Source organism: Lagenorhynchus albirostris, chromosome 2 (genome assembly GCF_949774975.1).
Source record: "Lagenorhynchus albirostris chromosome 2, mLagAlb1.1, whole genome shotgun sequence".
NCBI classification, from domain to species: domain Eukaryota; kingdom Metazoa; phylum Chordata; class Mammalia; order Artiodactyla; family Delphinidae; genus Lagenorhynchus; species Lagenorhynchus albirostris.
This window is the reverse complement of record NC_083096.1, coordinates 36,462,243-36,486,178: the sequence shown is the minus strand read 5'-3', so window position 1 is coordinate 36,486,178 and position 23,936 is coordinate 36,462,243. Positions and strand designations below refer to the sequence as shown.

General features: G+C 51.4%; 1 protein-coding gene across 3 annotated transcripts in view; it reads left to right on the top strand.

Moving 5' to 3' along the window:
- The window catches only part of PLXNA2 (plexin A2), a 216,498-nt gene that overhangs the window by 167,408 nt on the left and 25,154 nt on the right, over nt 1–23,936 (top strand). For 2 of the 3 annotated variants that reach the window (XM_060130559.1, XM_060130565.1), the window contains exons 13-18: nt 10,137–10,288; nt 16,425–16,542; nt 18,365–18,501; nt 19,418–19,585; nt 19,732–19,825; nt 23,522–23,761. In XM_060130559.1, coding sequence (XP_059986542.1) covers nt 10,137–10,288; nt 16,425–16,542; nt 18,365–18,501; nt 19,418–19,585; nt 19,732–19,825; nt 23,522–23,761 — 909 coding nt within the window. Of the gene's footprint in view, nt 1–61; nt 238–10,136; nt 10,289–16,424; nt 16,543–18,364; nt 18,502–19,417; nt 19,586–19,731; nt 19,826–23,521; nt 23,762–23,936 lie in introns of those variants that run through there. The other variant, XM_060130571.1, reaches the window with a different exon arrangement.

Here is a 23,936-nt window from a genome sequence, read left to right as displayed (position 1 = left end):
TATATATAGTAGTGTGTATACCAAATATTTTAAAGTAGATTCTTTTCCTGGATTCTCTCAGATGCAAATGGATTTGTGAAACTGTTTGGAAAGCTGGACACTTACACGTATTTATCCATAAGACTGCACTGAATCTCGGCAGGAAAAGCCGGGAGCCACCTGCCCAGGGCCAGAGCGACTCACTGCGAAGTTCCCAACAAATAAATAAATAAGTCAGCCAGCTTTCCTGAGAAACAAGTCGGCCCTCTGATCTCCCGTTCATTTATTTGCAGGGCTCATTAATATAACATCACTGCAACAAACAGCTAACGGGGGATGGTGTCAGGATGAATAATGGAGTTGCTCTGCTGAGATAACAATTAGGTTTTGAATGTACTATCAGCTAAGACAGAGCCAGCAAGGATTCATGCCGGGTAGGAGAGCTGGTGTCGCCGATGCTGTAGATTCCTGCAGGGCTCGTCAACTGGGCTCTAGCCTGCCGTGAAGAGTGTGCACATACTTGCTCTCACGCACATGTGCTTGCGCGCTCACACCCACACACACACCAAGTTGGAAAAGAATGTGACAGTTTGCCGTCTTGGATCCAGCATCCAGGTGCCTTTGGGAGCCAGGCTGAGATCAAAATCTGCAGGCACAAAGTTGGCATCACTGCTCTAAAGTCAGGAAAACCCTAAGCAACAGGAAAGGAGTAACTGGATTAGTCAGGGGAGGATTAGCTGTCTACATACCCACAATTGTCCTCGCTGGCCTGTCCTGATTAGGGGGATGCTCAGGGCAGAACCCTCTCGATCCCAATCTCAGACACAGGAGCTTTCCAGACAAAGCGTGACCATCAGTTGGGGATACTTCACCCTGGGACGACTTCTCTGGGACCCCCCTCCCTTGGCTGCTCTGGGAGGATCTGACGTCAGTCTCTCCCGTCTCCTCTTAAGAGCACAGCCTAGGGTGCTGACAGCCTGCTGGAGACATGGCAAGAACTGCACAGGCCCGTCCGAGAGGCAGCCAAAACCGTGCTGGGCAACCTCCACACCCGGCACTTCCCCTCTGCAGGTCGGCTCTCTGCCCCTGCCCTGAGCCCCACCAAGAACAATACCCAGAGGCTCTACCCTCCTGGGATGCTTATAAAAATGAAGCCACTTTTCCTCTGGACCTCAACTGACCTGGCTTCTGTCCAAATTTCTTAATCATAAAATAGTAATGAGAAAAAATGATAGATAACGTTCACTGAATGCTTACCTGGCACCTAGCACTGCTAACTTAGCACCTCATGTATATTATCTCATTTAGACTTTACAACAACTTTTATGAGGTGGAAGCTATTATCATTAGTCCCACTTTACAGACGAGGAAACCAAGGCACTATGAAGTGTGATACCTTTCTTAATGTCACACTGCTAGTGAGTTTTAGCACTAGGAGTTAACCTTCAGCTACTTGACTCTAGAACTCCCATGTTTGACCCATATAGCATCCTTCATCTCTTTCCTGGGCTCACTTAGACAAACAGAACTGTCAATCCACAGGGCTGGAGGAGGAAACGGCGCAGGCACCAAGCTCTTCATCAAGCCTTGCTGCAGAGATGGGGAGCAAGCCGTAATCCCCACCCCAAGCACAATTTGGGGAGACTGGGATGCACAGGGAGAGATGACCCAGCGGCAAGGCCAAGGGGCATGTGGGCATTCACAGGGGCAGGGCCAGAGAGGAGGGAGGGTGGAAGCTGAGAAGTTCGGAGAGATGGTGGTCCCAGCAAAGCCAACTCCAGGGCTCCTTGGAAAGCAGCAAGCTTGACCTTAGCCACGGGAGCGGGGCTGCAGGACCTGCGCAGAGGCGCCCACAGGCAGGCTGGAGCATGAGTTCTCATGGCTGGTGGTCTCGGGGCTGTCCCCGGCAGGATAGTAACTCAGGCGTTGTGGTACGGAGGCTTGAGGCACCGGTTAGATGGACCACTCACAGTGTGACGTTGAGCAAGTTACTAACCTCTCAGGGACACTATTCCCCATCTGTAAAATGAGAATACTACTGTTCTCACTTTGTTTGTTGTGAGCCCTAAATGAGATAAAATATATAAGGCCCTTGGCACAATACCTGGCTCATGATAAGTACTTAATAAATGAAAAGAAAATGGTAGGCATCATTATCAGAATCTTCAGTAACCTGGAGCCAATGCCCGTTTCTGTCTTCTCTGCCATCACATCTATCAGGCAGGAGATATAAGCAGAGGAAGACAGGGTCTCTAGGATGGGAGCCGGGCTTCATGAGGCTCCCACCATGAAGGGGTTCTCCTTTGACCCCTTAAACATCTACCCTATAGGAGGCCCCAACTCCATCTCTCCAAGGCTCTGCCTGAGTTCAGGAATGGCACTCCCCAGGCTGCCAAGCCCCTGGGCCTCCAGCATCTCCCACTCTGCTCCCTGGTGCAGCCCTTCGGAGCTCCCCAGCTGTAATTAATCGCTGCATCTGCTCTCGCCCTTGGATGGATTTGTGGCACAGTTCCCTCCGAACTGTTCAATTAGCGGCTGCAAGAATCAGGGCGAGTGCAGCATCACGGCGGCTGTTTTCCAGGTCAAGGCACCCACGGTGGAAAACAAACATGACACAGTCTGGCAGGAATACAGGTTTGGCTGGGATGCTCAGGCGTGCGTCAGGCTCAGTTGGGCTGTGCTGCTGACAGGTGAGGTCTGAGGAGATGGGGAAGCGGCTCCCCAAATCAGGGGCTCCAGGCGTCTTTGAGAGGACCCAGCAGGAGATAGGAGTCTCCTGGTTAGTGCCCTCCCGTCAGCACGTGCCAGCCTCATCCCACATCCTACTGGCCTATTCACCCGAGCTTAAGGTGACCAGATCAGGGACATGGCCTGGACTGGGACCAGCCACCTCTACCCGGGCGTGGTCTGTGACTGCTTCTGGGACAGGGCTTAGGGGCTGCTGGACTGAGCCCTCTGTGCTAATGTTTCCCACATTTCCCTTCTGAATCCTGCGAATAGACAAACTTTTAATTCTACAACCAGTTAGAAAGCCAATACTCTTAAGGTAATAACAACTTAATGTCCCATTAAATGCAAATAAAGGGTTCATTAGGGAAGAGACAATAGTAGAGTGTAAGGTGACTAAAATGCGGGAAGGAACTCCAGGTAGTGAAAAAAAGCACTTGGGAAAGATAAGGGCTTACCCTCGCTCTGGGATTTGCCCAGGGCCAGCCTGGTTGATGGCCTGTGGGATGCACTAAGTGAAATGGTTGGCTCAGACCTCATTTGCTGCAAATCCACAGACCTTTGCTCAAGCCACAAGCCTGCTTGGGGTCCCTACACTCTCCGAGGATGCATGGATATCCAAGGGTCCAAAGAAAAGCATCTGAAATGATCAAAGGACCTGGAAAACAAGCGCTTCCAACAAAAGGCTAACAGAATTGCAGAAGCGCAGACCAGAGGCGACTTAATTGCTGTCTTCAGTATCTGAAAGCGGTTTGATGAGGAGGCAGCTGTTGAGTCCTCCATTCGATGAGGAATCACAGCAGAAACTGGCTTAAATTAAAATAAGAGAGATTGCAGGAAGAACTTCTTAATGCTTCTGATGTGAAAATACTGCATCACTCTCAAGCGACACGTAGGCATCTCCGTTCTTACAGTGGTCATTCAAGAACACAGTTTGTACTAGAATCCTCTTGAGACCAGCTTTTCCCAGGAATAGAGAACTGGAGATATTTCTTGACAGCTGCTGTGTCCCAGGCAGTGTGCTGTGTATCAGGTTACTAAGAGAAAGCAAGGTCCCTATCCCCATATAGTTAGTGCCTTCTTGAGAAAAGATGCCATTACAGTCCGGTGGCTGTTGCTGTCTTGGGGTGTAGGCAAAGGGGCTACTAAATATTCCCTTGCAGGAAGGGTAAGAATTTGTCAGCGTCATGCTTGACCAGCAGAGGGAACCACAGGTCAAATGCACATGGGCGTTACCCACTATAGCCATGGGGACCCCCAGCTCCCCCTGGGAGCCTGCATAGTACATAAGAGAGGGGAACTGGAGGTCTGGGAGGGGGCAAGGGGGAACACACAGAGAGAGTCAGCACAGAGCCTAGGGGAGACCCTCAGACACCCCCTGCACCCCAACTCAGCGGCTGCTTCTGGGCTCTTCTCTCCCTCATCCCCTACTTCTGGCTCTCCCTTCTGAGGTCCACAGAGGAGAATGTAAATAGATTTCAGGTCCACAGTATGTGCTGAAAAACATGGGGCTGAAATTCGGCCATATCGAAAGATCTTCCCAGCTGACTTCACAGGTTTTCAGCTCCCTTCCCCCTCTCTCCACACCCCTACTACACACTCACACACACCCCAAACTGTCAAACCATTTGTTTGCATGGCCGTCTCATTCAGAATTACTTTCTTGAAAGAATCCATTGAGTTCACTGGGAAATGCTGCGCCTTATCCCAGAATGGCTAATAGCTGGGGGCAAAGAAGTGGCAAGAAGGGAGGGAGGGAGGAATGAAGATGATTTTAGACACAGCCAGTGTCCTCCCAAATTTATTCTGGGTGAAAGGGTGATGTCTGGTTCAGAATATGCTTCTGTGCGGAGCCCAGAAGCCACCAACGCTGAGACCCTGCCCTGGGCATCACGGCCACTCCCCATCCAAGCTCAGGTTTTCTCCAATCAACCCATGAGTGACTCTCTCTGCCCTGGGTCACCCCACCATACACCATCTATGTTATGAGTTCCCTGGACCAGGTGTCCTCCTTCCAGATAAGTAGGAAGATCCCCATCACCTCTAAGCTCCCTCCAACACAACCATCGCATGTTTTTGTGATCTAGGAAGGAACAGGTGCAGGGGGAACACAAGGAAGGAAACTGCCAATTATCAAGACCTACTTCCTACTTCGAAACCACCATCATATTAGGGACTTTCCAAATGTCTTCTTTCACCTTCACAACATCCCTGTGAGGCAAGCATTGTTATCCGTTTTCTGATAAGGACACTGAGACTGAAGGTCACCTAGCTCATAAGTATCAGAGCTGGAATTCAAATTCAAGTCTGTCTCACTCGAGAGCTTACTCTCTTCCTGCTACAGACACTGCCCAAGCATCAGAAGGTCTCCCTTCCACACCACAGAGCAGCCAGCAGCCCGAGGACCATCTAAAACTAGAAGCAGAGACGTGAGGATCTGGCTGTCATCCTGGCCGTATCTTGGTTTCCCCTCTGTCTGTGGGGGAACGTCTGTAACTGCAGCCTGCCCTTTCACCCCCATCTCTGCGGGAGGTTAGCTCTCCCCTCCCCTATGGCCCCCCAACTCCTTCCAGAGCTGAAAGGCCTTCCTGGGAGTTCTGCAAGCAGTAGTATGGGACTCCACCGACTTGCCTCCTTATAGACCCACGTGGAGAGGACAGACGTGGCCCCCAAGAAAACCAAGTTTTCTGGGTGCCATGCTGGGTGCCCTGCAATCTAACACTGCTTTGAAGAGAGAGCCTTGGAGGCTGTCTCCAGGGTAGAGCCCTGCCTGGTATGAAGCGGTATCTGAAGAATCCTATTCACTCCCTCTCTGGAGGATAAATTCTTTTCCTTCAAGCCTCCCTTCTAGAGCCTCTCCTCAATTCTTGGGGAGAAATGAGGAAAGCAGTGTGCCTTGGATTTTACCACCACACAGGCAGGGCTTTGGTAGACCCTGATGCTCATCCTCACAGTCACCTGGAAGCCCTCAGGTGGCCCGGGGCGTGTCACACAGGACTCCTCCCTCCGTTCCTTTGCACGCTGAGCCCAGACCTGCACCTTGACTCTCTCTGATTTTTAAGCTGGGGGAGAACAAATGACACAGGCAAAGGCACAGATCTTTAAAGTGTGTTGTGTATATAGAAACGGCTGGGATCTGGGTAGCACATGGTGGATATAGTATAAGACGGCAGATGTGGCTGAAGAAGTAACAAACATCAGGATGTGGAGGACCAGGCCGGGAATTAGGGACAGTGGTCAGAGCCACTGAAGGCCTTTAGAGCAAGTGACTAGTAATCAGAGCAGGTATGTGTTGATGAAGCCCACCTGGCCATGTGAAGAAGTCAGATCTCATGGAGGAAGACAAAGGCCCTTGCAGTTAGTGTGGGTGAGAGGTGATGCAGCCCTGCTTATCACCTACGCTGGAACCAGAGTGGGGCACAGATTCAAAAGGCACCTGGGAGACTTCCCTCGTGGCACAGTGGATAAGAATCCGCCTGCCAGTGCCGGGGACATGGGTTCAATCCCGTAAGCTGTGGAGCAACTAAGCCCATGCGCTTCACCTACTGAGCCTGCACTCTAGAGCCCACGAGCCACAACTACTGAGCCCGTGTGCCACAACTACTGAGCCCGTGTGCCACAACTACTGAGCCCGCGTGCCACAACTACTGAAGCCCACGCACCTAGAGCCCATGCTCCACAACAAGAGAAGCCACCACAATGAAAAGGCTGAGCACCGCAACGAAGAGTAGCCCCTGTTCACCACAACTAGAGAAAGCCCACACACAGCAACAAAGACCCAATGCAACCAAAAAAAAAATTAATTAATTAAATCTTAAAAAAAAAAAGAAGGCACCTGGGAGTAAGAACCAATGGTCCCTATATTTATTATACACGGTAGGAAAGGGAAAGGAAGCAGTCAAAGATGCTTGCAAGATTCCTGGCTGGGTGCACAGTGGTTCCATTAACCTTGAGAAAGGATCTGGGAGGATAATCAGGTTGGGGATGGAAGGAGGAAAAATTAAGAGTTCGTTTCTAGACATGGTGAAATTTGAGGTGCCTGAGGGACATACGTGTGGAAGTCGAGATGTCCAGTAGCAATTAGATATATGGCTATGGAGCTCAAGAGAGAGGTCTGAGCCAGCGATATAGGTTTAGAAGGCATCAGTAATGGAGACCTTGGGAATCCTCTTGCAAATCAAGTGCTCACCACCTCATCTATGTTTTGGAAATCCAGACTTTTATACATCAGTTTTGTCTTAAGCAAGAAAGAGGAAACTACATCCCATGTAAGCCCCAGGGCATGGGGGCTGCTGAGTGCTTTGACCCCCAAACTCCTTCACCACCTCCCCAGGTGCTCGTGGCACAGCACAGTGTGTTGCTGTATGGGGAGGATCCACGTGGACCCAGTATTACCCAGGCACTTTCCAGTGACCCATGAGGATGCTGATTCTCCCAGCTGATAGCTGGACCCATCTCCTTGACATGTGTCTTCATGCCAAGATTATAATGCTTGCATATATTAATATTTTTGTAAGTCTTCCTTCTCTAAACAGTATAAGCTGGTTTATGTTTCTGGGCAGCTCTGTGCTAACAAATGAACCCTGCAGACCCCCAAGTGCCATGACTGTGTCTCTGCCACAGACCCTCGAATGTCCAAAGGGGACAGTGCAGAGACTTCCCAGCAGGAGGAGGCTGCCCCATGGGCCTGCCAACTCCACTGAATATCCCCAGTACAATCCCCGCGTGCTACCTGCAAGATGGAAATATTTTTAGACTTTCCAGAAAGATCTCATTTCAGTTTTTCTCAAAGCTTGTAATTAACTGCAGTGAGCAAGAGAATGTATTTTTAAAAATAAAAGTGGAGGGGCTTCCCTGGTGGCGCAGTGGTTGGGAGTCCGCCTGCCGATGCAGGGGACACAGGTTCGTGCCCTGGTGCGGGAAGATCCCACATGCCGCGGAGCGGCTGGGCCCGTGAGCCATGGCCACTGAGCCTGCGTGTCCGGAGCCTGTGCTCCGCAATCGGAGAGGCCACAACAGTGAGAAGCCCGCGTACCACAAAAAATAAAAATAAAAATAAATAAAATAAAAGTGGAAGAAAGAGAGCAAGCTGATCACCACAGTTCTGTCAGGGTTTTCAGTAGGTGGGTTCCTGGCATCCAGGTGGCTGGAGGAGGGGAGGGGGACCAGTGATGTTCATTCCAAGTGATCAGAGGAGAACCAGGTGCTTAGATTTGCTCAAAGCTACTTCCTGCCTCCTGAATCTCTCCTGCAGGGGCATGGAGGCCAGCCCTTTCCTGTTCCTCATTACGAATATCCATCTCCCAGAGGCCAAGAGGCCTGGGGACCTGAGGAAGTGGCACCAGGGGAGAGTGTAACAGCCAAGATCTAGTGTCAGTTGTTTTTAGAACCCTCAGGGACAGAAAAGCTATGGGGATACTGGTTCCTCATGCCAGCTCCTTTCTCTCCAAATTGTCCTGCCTCCCCGACCCACCAAGGCCCAGTGCACAAAGATGCCTCTGAGAACCGCCGTCCCCTCCCTTGATTCATCTCATGAATCTTGTTTATTTTTATTCATCAGGTGGGATATTTTCTTCCCAGAGAAGGGAGTCAGAGCCACAGACAAGGTGACTTGGGTGAAATGGGCCCCCGGATAAGATAGTTCCCAGCCTGGGCCTGAAGGAGGGAAGGAGGCTGCACCATGTAAGGTCTTCAGAAGAGGGTAGGAGATCAGGAGGTCTGAGTGGGAGTCTGACCTGGCTGTGCAGCCAATGCACAAGAGCCCAGGAGTCAGTGGGCAGTGAGGGAGGAGGCCTGTCCCGGGGCCTCATCCCCTCCATCATCTCTTCTGTGTCTGCTATCACCTGGGCATTCGTGGCCAAGTTGGCGGCCGCATTCATGGTGCTTACATTACTGGAAGAGAGCAGTGCCCCTTTGCTGGAGACAGGAGCGGGGAAGAGTCTCCAGAGCCTTTGATAGCATTTTCGCCTGTACTCACCTCCAATCTCTGCCCAGAGGCCGTATCTGGAAGATTCTGGTGGACTCTTGGCCTTGAGCAGCCCTCCTTGCCTCTCTCCCTCCCTTCTTGCCCTTCTAATGGTGTAGTGAAAAGAGTCCTGGACTTTTTTAAAACCTTTTATACATGTTGTATGATGATCTTAGAATAAGACACCCCGTATCTCCTTCCAGGTCTGAAATTCCATGCTCCTGCCTTCAGTTGGGTTCATGTCTAATTTCCTCCTGCTTTGGATAACTATGGACCTCGAAGTAGGAGCTTATTCCCTGTGATCTGTTGGATCCTGGAGAGCTGCATTTTTCCTGGAGCCTGATCCATTCCCAGACAGAAATGTATACCTTAGAGCTGCCTGATTCTGCAGTTCCTTTTCCTGTTGGGTCAAAACAAAATCAGGCAGTCGGCATTTGGTGGCTGAATTAAGAAATGAATAAATAAACGATCCTTGCTGCTGGGAAGCCAGCAACATTTGGAAACTCGGAAAGCTATTTCTCTTAGGTACTAGCACGTGTCACAGGATTTTTTTTTTGCAGAACAATGTCAGATATACTTTCCATCTTTGGTCATCCCCCACAGCAGTGCCTAATCTGGAACTCCTCTGAGCTCCCACAGCTCTTCCTTCACCTTATCACTGTGTACCCTGCATCAGCATTATTTATGGCTCCCTTATCTCCTCCTCCTTGACCACTAAGTTCCTCGAGGGCAGATTTCCTGTTCTATTCATCATTGTAAACTCTACAGAGGCTAGCACCCAGGAGTGGCAAATCACAGCGTGGTCACAATGACAAAGCCCTTTCAAGTTTACAGAATCCTCCCAGACACCCTCCATTCGGGAGCTTCCAGGGAGAGGTTGGTTAGAGATGATTATCCTTCCTACCAACTAAGAAGAAATGAGGTTCAGAGAGATTCTGTGACTTGATCACAATCAGGCTAGTGAATTAAAGTACTGCCTTGAGGGCTTCCCTGGTGGCGCAGTGGTTGAGAGTCTGCCTGCCGATGCAGGGGACACGGGTTCGTGCCCCGGTCCGGGAAGATCCCACATGCTGCGGAGCGGCTGCGCCCGTGAGCCATGGCTGCTGAGCCTGCGCGTCTGGAGCCTGTGCTCCGCAACGGGAGAGGCCGCAACAGTGAGAGGCCCGCGTACCGCAAAAAAAAAAAAAAAAAAAAAAAAATGTACTGCCTTGAGCCAGTACTCTCTGATAATTTCTTTTTCATAAGTGGATGAATGAATGAATCATTGGATGGATGTCCTAAGAACCGATGAAATAGCTACATCATGACAATGTCGGGATCCTAGATAAGTTGAAAAGCGGAGAAAACACACCCAGTTTCCCCAGATTCCAGGTGTCCCAAAGCCTTCCCGTGGGGAGGGAAATGGGTGCCACTGCCCCTACTCCTGTGACCGACCAGCTTTGCTCATCCCATTTCCCTCCCGCAGATTTTGACGGTGTCCGGACCCCCTGAAGGAGGGACCCGAGTGACTATCCATGGCGTGAACCTGGGCCTGGACTTCTCCGAGATCGCCCACCACGTGCAGGTGGCTGGGGTGCCCTGCACGCCCCTGCCGGGGGATTATATCATCGCTGAGCAGTGAGTCCAGTCCGCTCTGGCCCACCCCGGAGCTTGTGGGGGGGACTCTCCCCTCTCCCTCCGTCTCTTATGTCCCTCCTCCCATGGACCCCACTCCCTGAAGCCTTCCCAGGGCCCTCTCCTAGCCCACCTCCACTCTTAGAATACCCTATTCATTTTGATTCCCAATTCCCTGGCTCCTCTGGCATCAGGGCTCCCGGTGCAATGCTCTCGTGCAGTTGGTCTTCTCCTGCCCACTGGCTAACTGAGCCACTTTCCCAGCCAGTCCATTCTGCTCCTCCTTGCTTCCCCCCGCCCCTCCCCCCATAGCCCCCATTGGAATGCATCCCGCTCGGTGGGCTGCAGGCAACAATTAGTTTGGCTCAAGGGGCTCTGACAGCAGCTTAATCTGAGCAGGGCCTCCGCCAGAGCAAATTCATTTATTTCACTAAGGGAAATGTCAGCTGGAAATTAGAAAATAGGCATGTAGCGGTGGACAGGCGAACGGGGCCCCAGAAGTGACATATGTTCCCATTTGGGGTGTTCATCTGGCAGTGGCGGCTGCTGTGAAGTTGGTGGGCAGGAGGTGGGCATGAAGCTAGGGGGGTGCTGGGGGTGGGAGGGTAGAGGAGTGATGCTTCCCCTCCTATGGAGAAAGGGAGGAGAGTAGCCAGATCCTTCTGCATGATTTATCATGTAAAGTTGGGTCAAGTCACCCTGGTTCCACTGGGCACACAGCTCTGCAGGGGGTACTGGGAGCATGCCCGTGAACAGGGCTCCTCTCCTTTAGCTCCACCCCTCGCAGCCTCCCCAGAGCCAGCCTTTAGTAACAACCAGAAAAGTGGCACTGGCAACCGTAAAAATGACACTTCATCTTTCATCAGCACTTACTCTTTCTCATCCATTCTCTTGCTTTTAATTGGTAAGGACTCTGAGAGGTAGACATTGCTATCACGGTTTTACAAAGTAGGAGAGAGTAAAAGACTTGGGAAGTGAAATGACCTCCCCCACTCACTCAGTGCATACGTGGCCATGGCAGAGTTGGAACTCAAGTCTCCTAACTTTTGGTTCAGGCCTCTTTCCGTTCCCTAACAGCCATGGGGCAGGACTTCTGGGTAAGAGTGGCCTGCAAATTCCATTATCCGTCAGCCTGTGGCCTTCTGGGTCAGGGGCCATGATTCCAGTGTGGCCAGGGCAGGGTCAGAGTCAGAGGGATAAGTTCCCCGACTTAGGGCACATCCAGCAGGGGAGAAGAAGGAGCTGCCTGACCCTGCAGACATTCAGATCCTGCAGAACTGACCCTTCGCTGACAGCCTTGTCCCTTCAAGGAGTGAATCATGGAGGGAAGACTGGCTGGGTCTACAGGAAAGACATGAGGAAGAGGAAAGGGGGAAATGATATAAGTAGCGCTTCTGAGCCAGAAGAGAAGGGGAGAGCTGTTGGGCTTGTCAAGATGAGATGGCTTTACAGAGCCCAGCACCCTGCCACACCCAGCTAGACTCTCAGTCACACTGACCCCAGACCCACCTTGGCCTCAAGGAGCTGCCTTGGGCCACTGGACACAGGTCAAGTCTCCAACTTGGTGAGATGCCACAGGACTCCAAAGGAAAGGTTCACAGGGGACTGAAGGGTAAGGCTTTGAATAGAGAAATATAAATTCTTGGGCAGCCGGACATGGAAATCGCATGAGAATTGGGATCCAAAGGTCTTCTAAATCCTGCCTCCTCTACCTGCCAGCCCTGAGACCTTAGCAAACTGTTTGGTCTCTCTAATCTTCACTGGCCCAATGGAAATCATGATTCCTACTGCATGGGTTTTGGGAGAGAATTCAGTGAGATGAAAACGTGAAGACCGTAATGTGCCGTAGGAACGTAAGGAAATATTGTTCTATTCAATATCTTTGAAATCAAATGCATCACACTCACCCAGGGCCCTAGGGAAGAAAGTTCCAAGAAAAACTGGAAGTGAGGATACAAAAGGAGCCTGGGGAGGTGAATGGTTGCCAGGGGTCCCTACCAGGGCCAGTGATCACCCTAGAAAACCAGCCCCATCAACGCCTCAGGCGCGGGGCAGGCAGGAGGCAGCAGGCACATTCCTCACCTTGCCTGCACGCAGCCCTGGTTTCCAGCCGTGTCAGGCTCATTATTGAGAGCTTGTTAACATCATTAAAGCCTCCATCCTGGGCAGTGAGCAACAGGCACAATCATTAGAGATATCTGTGAGAGATGAATTGGCTAAATGGACCCAGTGCAGAGTCCCGGGCACGGGCAGGATTAGCGGGCACAGTGATGACTCACCGTATGCTTGTGCCGTGCCATCTATCACTCCCCAATTAGGTTAATGTTGGTTAACATTAGTCTCTTGCAATCAGTGCCCCACAGGTCTATGGAGGGCCGGATGATTCCATCACAGGACGTTTCCTGGGTGATGAGATGGAGGCTGAGACTGCAGCTCAGCCCTGCCTGGTACAGGGGCTCTGTATGAGATGGACTCAGCTTGGGTCCTCAGACCCCCTCCTTCTCATCTGCTGCACCTATGAAGTCAGCCATGTCTTGACGGATGTTACGTGCTTGTGCTCCCCACCCCAAGGATGCACACTCACGGGGAGAAAGGCACCATCTTTGCCAATCTATGGGAGGTGGTGCGGTGTGAGGCGAGGGTACCGGGCTGGGTGCCAGGAGCTCAGCTATTGATGAGCTATGTGATTTTGGGCAAGTCTCTTCGCTCCCTGATCCTCAAATGTCTCATCTGGAAATGGGTATGTAGAAATGGACCTCTACAATCACTTCTGTGGCCCTAGGATGTCAGAAGCAATATGGAATCTGCAACTCCCGCCATTAGAAAGCTTATCGGTGGGACTAATGTGAATCCAGAGGTGCCTGTCCATCAGGAGGAGTCAAGCCTCCCAATGTTGAAGCTAAATAACTAGTAGAGAGTTATTTCGTCTAACTTCTCATTTTACAAGGAGAAACTTCAGGCATCCCCAGCTGTTGTCTCCTGATAATACACAGGGAGCCTAAAGCTACCAGGGACACCGAGAAGAGGCAGGAGGCCCCCAGAAGTCAAACCACAGGAACCTTGATGACCTGTAAAGCCTAAAGGAGGAAGTGGTGGCCACACGGCTCCCTGTGGTCATCTCCAACCAGGGAGGGAGGGAGCGCAGGTTCCTCAGAGACTTAGGAACCCAGCCAGGTCTACCCCACCTCCCCTTCCTCCCGCCCCAGCCCCCCACAGCCACGTCACCTCCACCCCAGCACAGCCACCATGTCCATCCTGTCCCTTCCACGAGAGACACAGAAGATTCCACTGATTCTAGGGGCAGTAGAGTGGAACGGTCAAAGGCATGAGCTTTGCAGCCAGGCTGACCTGGATTTGAATCGTGGCTCTGCCACTTCCCAGCACTATGGCCACAGATGAGTCACTTAGCACCTCTGAGCCTTGGCTTCCTTGTCTATAAAAATGGAGAAGACCCACCCTGTAGGATGCCTGAGGATGACACGAGATCCTATCTGGGCCAGTGCCTGCCACACACAGCTCGACAAATTGTAGCTCTTGTTTGTTGTTGAGGTACAGAATCTGCTTTGGCCTGACCCTCCTTCCTCAGTATAACCTTCTCCACTCCCTATAGCTGCCCTTGCTTCTTCCTTTAACCCTCTATCTCCTTGAGCTCAGAGAACAAATGCCAATAACAAATACACTCAAGGAGGCCTCTCCATCCTTCGCTGCGAGCACTGGGTCCCAGGAATAGAAAGGAAGAAGAGTTAGAGGTCATTAGAGTTCTTCCACAACATGGTCTGAGTCCTCAGGACTCTCACCCAGCCCTTAGACTTAGCACCCAGCCCTTAGACTTAGCAACCCAGACCATTCTACAGTCCACCGCTGACTGCTTCTCCTCTCCCACTCACTGGATGAAGTAGAACCTCATTCCACCAGCAGGGAAAGGAGTCAGCTGCAGTGCCAAGGAAGGGAACCCATGGTCCAGCTCTAGGCCCTCCCTGCAGCCTCGGCCCCTGCATCATACCCTTCCAAGCGGGACACTGAGAGCCAACTGCAGGCATTCAGCCTTGGACACTTGGGCAGTGCCATCTCCCATCCACCCTCTTCTCCCACGTGCTTGACGTGCAAAGCTCATCTTTTGGGCCACAAACCCTGAACAAGAAAATGTTCTAGAAAAGACAGTGTGCCAAGACGCCCCAGACAGCTGAACAGGCCATTCTAGCCTTCTCCTCTCCTAGACAGGCCCCAGGAGGAGCAAATATGCCTATGACCTTCACGTGTTCTTGTTTCCTCTTTCCATGACTTCAAGCCTGCCATGATTTGCTTCTGCTTTTCTTCTCGAGGGTGGCTCCAGCCACAGTGGCCAAGGGGGGTGAGTGAGGGACAAGAAAGCACTGATTAGAAGAGAGAGAAAGAGACTTATCTGCTGCCTCCTCTTCTTCACACCCCAGACCCCCAGTAGAGCGTCGATAATCCTCTGATGCTCCTTGAGAGCCCGGAGCAATGTGACAGCATGACAGGGACCCCAAAGGGGAACAGGTGCTCAGGATGGGAGAGTTGTTACTCCAAGCAGGTAGCAGCATGGAAATAACCCCACGTCGTACCTTAAATTAAGCTTCTCAAATGCTCCGCTAATGAGGTTTAAGGAGACGCTTACATGTAGAATACTAATTGATCATCACTATCATCTTTACTGTGGGTTCATAATTAATTTATTCACAGAGGAAGGGAAAGGAGAACGTCCTCTGACATGCACTCAGTACTTTCTTGTCGAACCTAATATGCTAAACGTAATAAGACAGTCATTGTATGTAAAGTAAATATTCACCGGGAGTGAAAGTACTTATTTGGGATTAACTGTTAGGAAGGAGCTGGAGATCGGTGGCATGCCGTGTGTGTGAGCACGCCTTGTATTTGTTTAATGCAAGTTTTATTACATCAAAATGAAATCTCTGTTTAGTTACCTTCCTTCCTAGAGAAGTTGTTGAGATAAGCGTCCTCCGTTAAACACGGATCTTCCCCACCGTGCCTGCATAATGCTGGGGATTAGTGGAGAGGGGTCTGTTTTTCTGACTCCCCACTAAACCAACCTACCAAGGGCACCAGACTGCTCAGACTGAACTCTTAAATGGCATTGGGAAGGAAAGAAAAGCCTTCCATCTGTCCCCTGGGTTCCCTTTTGCTGAGCCTGGTGGAGCCCTTTCCCACCCATCCCGTGCCTTAAAATTCCAGGCAAGAGATCCCCCCAAGAATCTGATTTCTTCAGTCCCTCCCATATCCTCCAGCTGCCCACTCTTTCTAGAGTCTGCTGTGGCTAAGGCAACCCGTCTGTAAATGTGCTTGTTGTAACTTATCTCAGGTACCAGGGAAGCCCTCACTGGGGGTATCAAGCTGCACATCACGAGAGAGAGTGCCTCCCCCCTCCCTCCCCCCGCCCCGCCGCCACCGTTCTCCAGTTCTCCCGTGAGACATGACTTCCAACCCCAGGGCTGGTTCACCGCCTCACCCACCAGCTCTGTGAGCTCAGCCCTTGATTAAGTGGGAGTCCAGTGTCGATTGCTGTCCTAATGAACTCATCCACCTCCCACCCCCTTGCCTGCTGCCACTGGATGCCACTCCTCCCATTCAGCTGGGAGCTCCAGTTTGGGGAACTCACTATCTCACCAGATTATCTGTTCCCTCACTGCAGGAAACAAACCACAATTGAATCAGCTTGGCAAATCAGTCCTCACTCCCTCTTCTCGGGAGTGTTGCAGTGTTGGCTTGTCACACAAAAAAGAGCACTAAATTACTGCCCCTAGATCTCTCTGTTGAACATTAGGTTTATTCCACAAATATTGGGTTGATACCCAATGCCAAGCCCTGCACTAGGCACCGGGGACTAGAGGCTTGCTCATAGAAATAGGCAGCATAGCGTTTCGAGGGCTTTAGAGTTGAGCTCATCCAACCTCTCACTGTACCAATGAGAGACTAAAGCCCAGAGCGGGAAAGTACTTTACCCAAGGTCACACAGCCACATGGTTGAGCAAGCTGAGTCTTGGTCCAGCACTACTGTAAGACTGTGATGAGTCATTCACTGTGACTATGACGGGGTGAGCAAGCTGGGGCAGGGATGCAGCTCTCCCCAGGTCTCTCATGGAAAGGTTTGCTCTCTCCTCAGGATCGTTTGTGAGATGGGCCATGCCCTTGTGGGGACCACCTCTGGGCCCGTGCGCCTGTGCATTGGCGAGTGTAAGCCAGAGTTCATGACCAAATCCCATCAACAGTACACGTTTGTGGTGAGTATTGGGTCTAGTGCTGAGCTACAGGCTTTCAGCAAGGGCATATTTCTGCTCCAGGCTTCTCCCAGGAAAGTCCCACCCACCCCTCTCCCGAGCCGGCACCTCCAGGCTTCTTGCAGATGGAGTAGGAGACCAGAAAAGGGAAAGCCTGTCTTTCCTGGGTGGGTCAAGTTCATGACCAACAACACTTTGGAGACTTTGGCGTCCCAGAGAGCCACAGGTCAGAGTTCTAAATAAGCAAAATCAGGCCTTTCTTAGAAAGTGGATCCTAGACACAGGGTGGGGAGGGGCTGCCCTTTGTCCCACCAATGTGATATCTCTGTCTAATTCCAGCCTAATGAGGACAGATCATCTGAGGGACCTAATTATAAAGGTCTATATTTATCCACACACTTCGTTTTCTGCCAAGGATATTGTAAGTGGGAGTTTAGAGGAGCCGTTTGGAATCCTGCAGAAACGCATGTCTGTGTGCAGGACCATGGGAGTGGGATGCACGAGTGAGCTGCTCTGTGTGTTGGTGTGGTTACACACACATATGCACACACTCAGCCCTGGAAACACTTCTTCCCGCCCAAGCAACAGATGGTGGACTCACAAAGGCTTTATTTTCTCGTGCTGAACAACCCGCTTCTGGGGCTCCAAAGTCCCTTTTCTGACACCTAGGCAACATTGCCACATCAAGTTCTTCACTGAAAAGTGTTAACACCAGTGGAGGGGGTCAAACCAGCCTTGCTCAGAGTATTGAAAATTTATTTGACCACAAAATTCTCTTCTCTCTGAAGCACTTCACTGCTTGTTTTAGGTTTTCCAGTCTCTGCCTTCTTATCTCAGCATCTCCACCTTTCCTTGTACCAGTCTTCTCTCAGATGGGAGGGTACCATGGCCTATATCTGCAGCCCACCTACCCCATCTGCTGTGCAGGACAGACAGGGTCTCGTGTGAGAAGCAAACCCAGAAAGACGGGATGGAGAGAGCTGTAGAGTGTCAGAGCTGGGAGGGCTTTACAGATCATGTAGCCCACTCTCCTGTCTTGACAGAGGAGGGAACAAAAGCCCAGAGTGATCCAGAAACTTGCTTCAGGGCCCATCACTAGTGAGTGGCTAATGCGGACTAGAGTTCATGCCTGTGTAGGTGCTCAGTTAAATGCACTTTCCACTCCACTCCCCTGCCGGCTAGGCAGGAGCAATTTCTTTCTGATGCATTTTAGGCCAGATGACATTTCTTTTAGGCTTCAGGCTTAAGTTTACGATTTAGTGAGCTTACTAGAAAATCCCAGCCAACGATGGGCCATCCTCCTGGTGAAGGTCAGGGAAGATGCATCTAACATTTCCTGACAGGTCTCTGCACCTGTTGTGCCCTTCTCTTGCTTAGGGAGGGACGGAAGGACACAAGCGTGGGCCATTAATGGATCCTCTTGGTGGCCCAATCCAGGCAGGGATCCTTTATTCAGCCCTATCGATTTTGTGCCAAAAAAATCAGTATGCGCTCCAGATAGAGAAGCATTTTCAAATTGTTCTCAATTTGCAAACTAATTGATAGATTAGTCAGTGTCATCTCTGCCTTCCCAACAGTGTTATGAGCATAAGACTCCCAGGGGAGTTAATTAATTGCAAAACACGGCCCTTCTGCCTTCCCTGGATATGCCTGGAGCCTCTTCTTAGAAAGGGTCTGAGCTCCAGGGTAGGCAGAGAGTGTTTGGGATTAGAAAGGGTTCACTCTGAGCGTGGACACAGTCCCTCCTTCTGTCTTTAAGTCTAGCCTGGGTTTCTCCCTTTGGGTAAAACCTGAGCTGTGATCATTTCTCTGCTTCCTCCCAAAGAACCCTTCCGTATTGTCACTCAGCCCCATCCGAGGGCCAGAGTCCGGAGGCACCATGGTGACCATCACGGGCCATTACCTCGGGGCTGGGAGCAGCGTGGCTGTTTACCTGGGCAACCAGACCTGCGAGTTCTATGGGTGAGATGGGCTCAAAGGAGCCCTAAGAGACTGTACACGTGAGGCCTGTGCACACATGTTCCTGTGCATGTTCACATATGTGCCTGCCCCATCATCCCCATGTTATGTGTCATGTCCTGGGCCCAAACACCATTCCAGTCACTGTAAGAAATATATACCACTAGTCAATTTGTATCGCGAGTATCATAGGGGCTAAATACTTCTACAGATATTTAGAAGTGAGGACCATAAGAGCTGCTGATGAGGGAGGTTCCCAGGAGCTCTCAGTCACCACCAGGATCAAGCATTCATTATGTCCCCACCATGGTGACTTGAGAAACATGGAGATTGCATGGCCTCTGTCCTCTGCAAGCACAGACTCATCCTCAGGGCATCTCTTATGCGCTAAAAATTGAACACCTACTATTTGTCTATTTGTCAGATATTCTGATGAAGCCCTGGGAGAATCTAGAGAAAATTCTGAAAGAATCCCTGGATGAGAACCCAACTTGCCCAGTAAATCTCCTCCCTGGACCATAAACTGCCTGAGGGCAAGGACTGAATATTTGCTTCTCTGCCTAGCAGATGCTCAGTTTATTAACTGACTGACCAGACACTAAGCACTGGCTAAATAGTCATGGTCTAGAAAAATCCAGAAAAGAGGAGTTCCCCCAAAGCCCAAGGAGCCCTGGCCCTGCCCCACCTTCTCTAATCCCCTTCTCCAGTTGGCTCCCTCCCTAGTCCATCTGGAGTGAGATCTCAGGTAAAGAGAAGCACTGATACACACTGCTGAGGGATGTTCCCCAGTCTAGAGTATAAAAGGACAGAAGAACATTCCTGGGCCATACCCCCCAACCAGGGAAAACCCCTTCTCAGGCCAGAGGCTGCACCTCTTGCCCATGCCTTTGCTCACAACCCTCCTGCGGTCTCCCTGTAGGCGATCAATGAATGAGATTGTGTGTGTCTCGCCCCCGTCATCCAATGGGCTGGGGCCCGTCCCTGTCTCTGTGAGTGTCGACCGAGCCCGTGTGGACAACAACCTGCAGTTCGAATACATAGATGACCCCCGGGTGCAGCGCATTGAGCCCGAGTGGAGTATCGCCAGGTGAGGCAGAGCGGGCGGGGATACACCCAGCTGCCGTGCAACCTAATCCCTTCTGCCAAAGTGCAGCTCCTGTGAGGATCCTGGGGGGACAAGTGGTAGCAGTTTGAGAGGGTTTTTCACCTAACCCAGACTCTGCCTGTTCCCAGTGGCCACACACCCCTGACCGTCACAGGCTTCAACCTGGATGTCATTCAGGAGCCAAGGATCCGAGTCAAGTTTAATGGCAAAGAATCTGTCAATGTGAGTAACCACGGGTCCCCTCAATCTGCAGGAAACATGGCTGTGTCTGTGTTTTGCAGTGTGATAAGGTCTGTGTTAGGCACGGGGACATTCGACCGCCAGAGAAGAGTCCAGAATCATGGCCCCAAACACCTGGGCCTCACAATGATTTTTATAATTACAGTATAATCATTTCTTGTCAGAAGGTGATGTCATGAGTATATAAACATACTGGCTTCTGAGCTTAAGATATGGTGCAAAAGGGCTCCTGTTTTCTGCCATGTTCACTTTGAGGTCCGATAAGAGGTAGGGTGAGAGGGAGAAGAAATTCTGGATCCAGATTCAGACATCTGTGAATTGGAAACAAAACACCACCATCTATTAGCTCTACAACCATGATCAAGTCGTTTAACGTCTCTGATCCTCCCTTCCCTGGCTAGAAATGCTGATGATAAGACTTGCCTCGCAGATTTGTAACCTGCAACGAGCCTGGCACCTGATAAACGTTAGTCCCTGCATGCAGATGTTTCCACCCTGGTTGCTAAGATGATCAAGCTGAACATTTCACTTTATTCCTCTGTGCAGACCCATGTAATTTAATTTTTTTCCACTGTGGATTTTTGTGATGTTAAAAAAGTTCTCTATCATAAGAGCAGAATGTCTGCTATGTTGTGATAAATTTTTTAGTTCGTTCTACTGGCTCCATCTTACTCTTTTCAGGCAATGTTTTCTGAAATGTTATTGTATTCATAATTATAGTCCAGGAGATGCTGTTACGGCCATTATTTTTCATATGAATTACTGCTTTGACCTTCTGGGCATTGACGAGGCTGAGATGGAGGCGGAGATGGGCGAGATGGTGTTGGATCTACCCTCTTATCCCTGACACATTCCCAGCATGCTTGAGGCTTCCCTAGGCAACAGAGAAATACAGAAAGGGACAGGTTGCCAGAAGGCTAGATCTGGAAAGGTCTCAGGGATGATCTAGTCCGAACTTCTCACTGTATAGCTTAGAAAACTAAGGCCAGAAAGCAGTAATGACTTGCCCCCAGTCATGAAGGTGGCTGGTGGCAGGACCAAGCTAGATCCCAAACATCTGACTCTTCTAACTAGACCACGTGAGATGATGGCGGGCTTGACATTTCATCATGCCAGAGACGTGGAGACACCTGTATCACACCTCCAGTGACCCATTGTGCTCACAGCTCTTTGGGCTAGAAGAGCACGCAACTCCAGATCCCAACGTAGAGCCTGATCCATGAGTGAAAGAGGGGGGCCCCCGCCCCACTTCCAGACCGAGGCTCAGTGTCCCCAGGCCACCTCCATCTGTTTGCTGTCTCTAGGAGTTGGCCAGCCTGGGGAGGGGCAGCCCCTCCAGGACCAGCAAGGCCCCAGAGGTTAAAGCCTCAGAACACAGAAAAGAAAAGACGTGGTTAATCTAGTACAGAGGGAATTTTGGAGGATGAGTGCATGACTGACAAGATTAACCTCCAAAGGCTGCAGCATTGGTCCCCGGGAAGCTATTGGAAGAGAAGACTGGGCTGGGCAGGCCTCCCCACACCTGGCAGCCTTCTGAGAAGGCCTGGGTCCTGGGCGTCCTGTGCGCCCGCCAGGACACGTTGGCAGCCCCAGGCAGGAATCTCCCCAGCAGTTCTCCCAGCCCACCCACCAGGACCTCAGTGCTTCAAGGAGTTAAGAGACAGCTCCTGCCTCTCGAGCATTCGGGGCCCTGAACTCCAACAGGGACCTGCTTGGAGTCTGCAGGCTGACAGGCAGCCTGGAGGAAAGGCCTGGGTGTGCAGGTTTCCACCAAGCCGGGCCCCAGCATGGGAAGCCCGTAAACTCCGCCCGATGCCCTCTCTTTCAGGAGTGGTGAGAAAGAACCATGTTGCCCCTGAGGCCCTACCTGGGCTCCACGTCATCCTCAGTCCCCGGGGGCTACCCCCTGCCTTTGGGTTTGGAAGCAGCCCGTGAGAAGGGCCAAAGCGAAGGCCGCAAAACCCAAAGGAATGTTTGGCAAAGTGCCGATGCAGCGCTGGGCAGAGAGCAAATGGAGGCCGTTTGTCTGGGGGTGATTTGCTCATTCACAGAGAAGTCCCATCCAGGGACACTGGAGTGAGCAGGGAGGAAGATGAGGGGTGGGGCAGGGAAGCGGTCCTTGGGCTGGGAGGTCTGCCCCGTGGAGCCCAGGGAGGGGACTCCCAGCTCAACTCTGTTTGACCGCACCACCATTTTCCTCATGCCAGGGTGTCCCCAGCTGGAACGGGAAAGGGACATTAGGTTCACAAGGGGCTGCTGAAGGGTGAGCTGAAAAGGGCGGGGATGCGTACTAACCTCCGACACGGCACGAAGCCCTCGGCGAGCTGTTGGTTTAAACTCTTCAACTCCCTCTGGAAAGGGAGGGTTAAGACTTGGAGCTCTGACATAATTTCTATGCAAGTATCAGCTTTTTTTGCAATTTCACACACGGTCTTATTTTCCGAAAATGAAGCCTGGGTATGTGTGTGTTGGCCAGACACGCAACATGTGTGGACCTGCCAGGACAGTGTGTACTTGAGCAGGGTTCTCACAGATGCCCTTGGCTGTTGCTGGGACACTGTGACTCCCAGAGCCAAAACTGAGCCACGCAGCGCGAGACAGGAGGAGGTGGGGAGGGGTCCAGGTTTTCTTCCCAGATCACACGTGGGTCCTAGAGCGCTTTCTTCAATCTGGCTGCTGCCTTGGGAAGCCCTCAAACTAAACCACCAGAGGAGAGAATGGCACAACACATGCCACGCGGGGCCAGCTCAGCTAGGATGTTATCTGGGAGATGAGGGTCCACCAAGGAAGAAAGGACATTATGAACTCAGTGTCAATACCAAGGTTATACCCCCCATGGAGAGTTAGGGGGCACTTGGTTGGAGAAGAGAGAGATCCTGACTAAAACATTTAAGGAGGTAAAGGATCCTTTTCATCCATCAGTGTTTTCAATAAACATTAACTGAACACCTACTATGTGCTCACCTCACACAACTTCCTTCCTTCCATCTCACACACACACACACGCGCGCGCGCGCGCTGGAGACTGCTTCTGTCCTACTTTTTCCGCAAACATCCATGCTCCCTCATCCCCAGACCTTTGCTGCTGTTCTCTCTGCCAGGGACTTGATCCCTTACCATCCCCCCTGTCTGGGTAAGTCCTACGCATTCTTCAGGTTAAATTTCATTCATCTCTTCCAAAGGAAAGCTCCCATGAGCCACCCTCACCCTGCCTCAGGCCATGCACGCTCGCGCACAAACACAGGCTCGTGCACACACACGGACACCCGCAGAGTGCCTGGTTCTTCCCCAACCCGGACGTTTCTCACCTCCATCCATGCATTTAACAGTGCTGGTGCCCCTCCTGTGCTCCAGGCCCTCTGCCAGGACTGCACTGTAATGCTTGTCAAATCATTTGTCTCCCCGATAGACTGAGACTGTTTCACGGATGGCCCAACTACTGGCACCGTTCCTGGCACAAAGTAGGTGCTCACTCAGTGTTGGTGAATGAATAAATGAAGTTAAAACACGCCCCTCCCTGCCAAAAAAGAAAAAAAAAACAAACAATTTCACAGCCCTTTTCCTCAAGCAAGTAGCCCACTGGAGACCGGCCAAAACAAGCAAAGGGTGGGAGGGCGGCAGTGTGACCCCCACCATCACCTGCTGGGTGTTTGAACGCCATGCTCTTGGGCCCTTTAGGTGTGCAAGGTTGTGAACACCACCACCCTGACCTGCCTGGCACCCTCCCTGACCACGGACTACCGGCCCGGCCTGGACACCGTGGAACGGCCGGACGAGTTTGGATTCGTCTTTAACAATGTCCAGTCCTTGCTGATTTACAACGACACCAAGTTCATCTACTACCCCAACCCGACCTTTGAACTGCTCAGCCCCACTGGGGTCTTGGATCAAAAGCCGGGATCCCCCATCATTCTGAAGGTAGGAGGGTGGGATGGCTGCCTGCCACGCGCAGGGGTGGCCGGAGCACCCCTCTCCTGGCCTGGCCTCCCTTCGATGCACACGGGCTCACATGGGTGTCATCTCCCTGTGAAGGGAGCTTGGTTATACATATCGACCCATTGAGTGACATATCTTGCACTTGGGATTCTCAAGG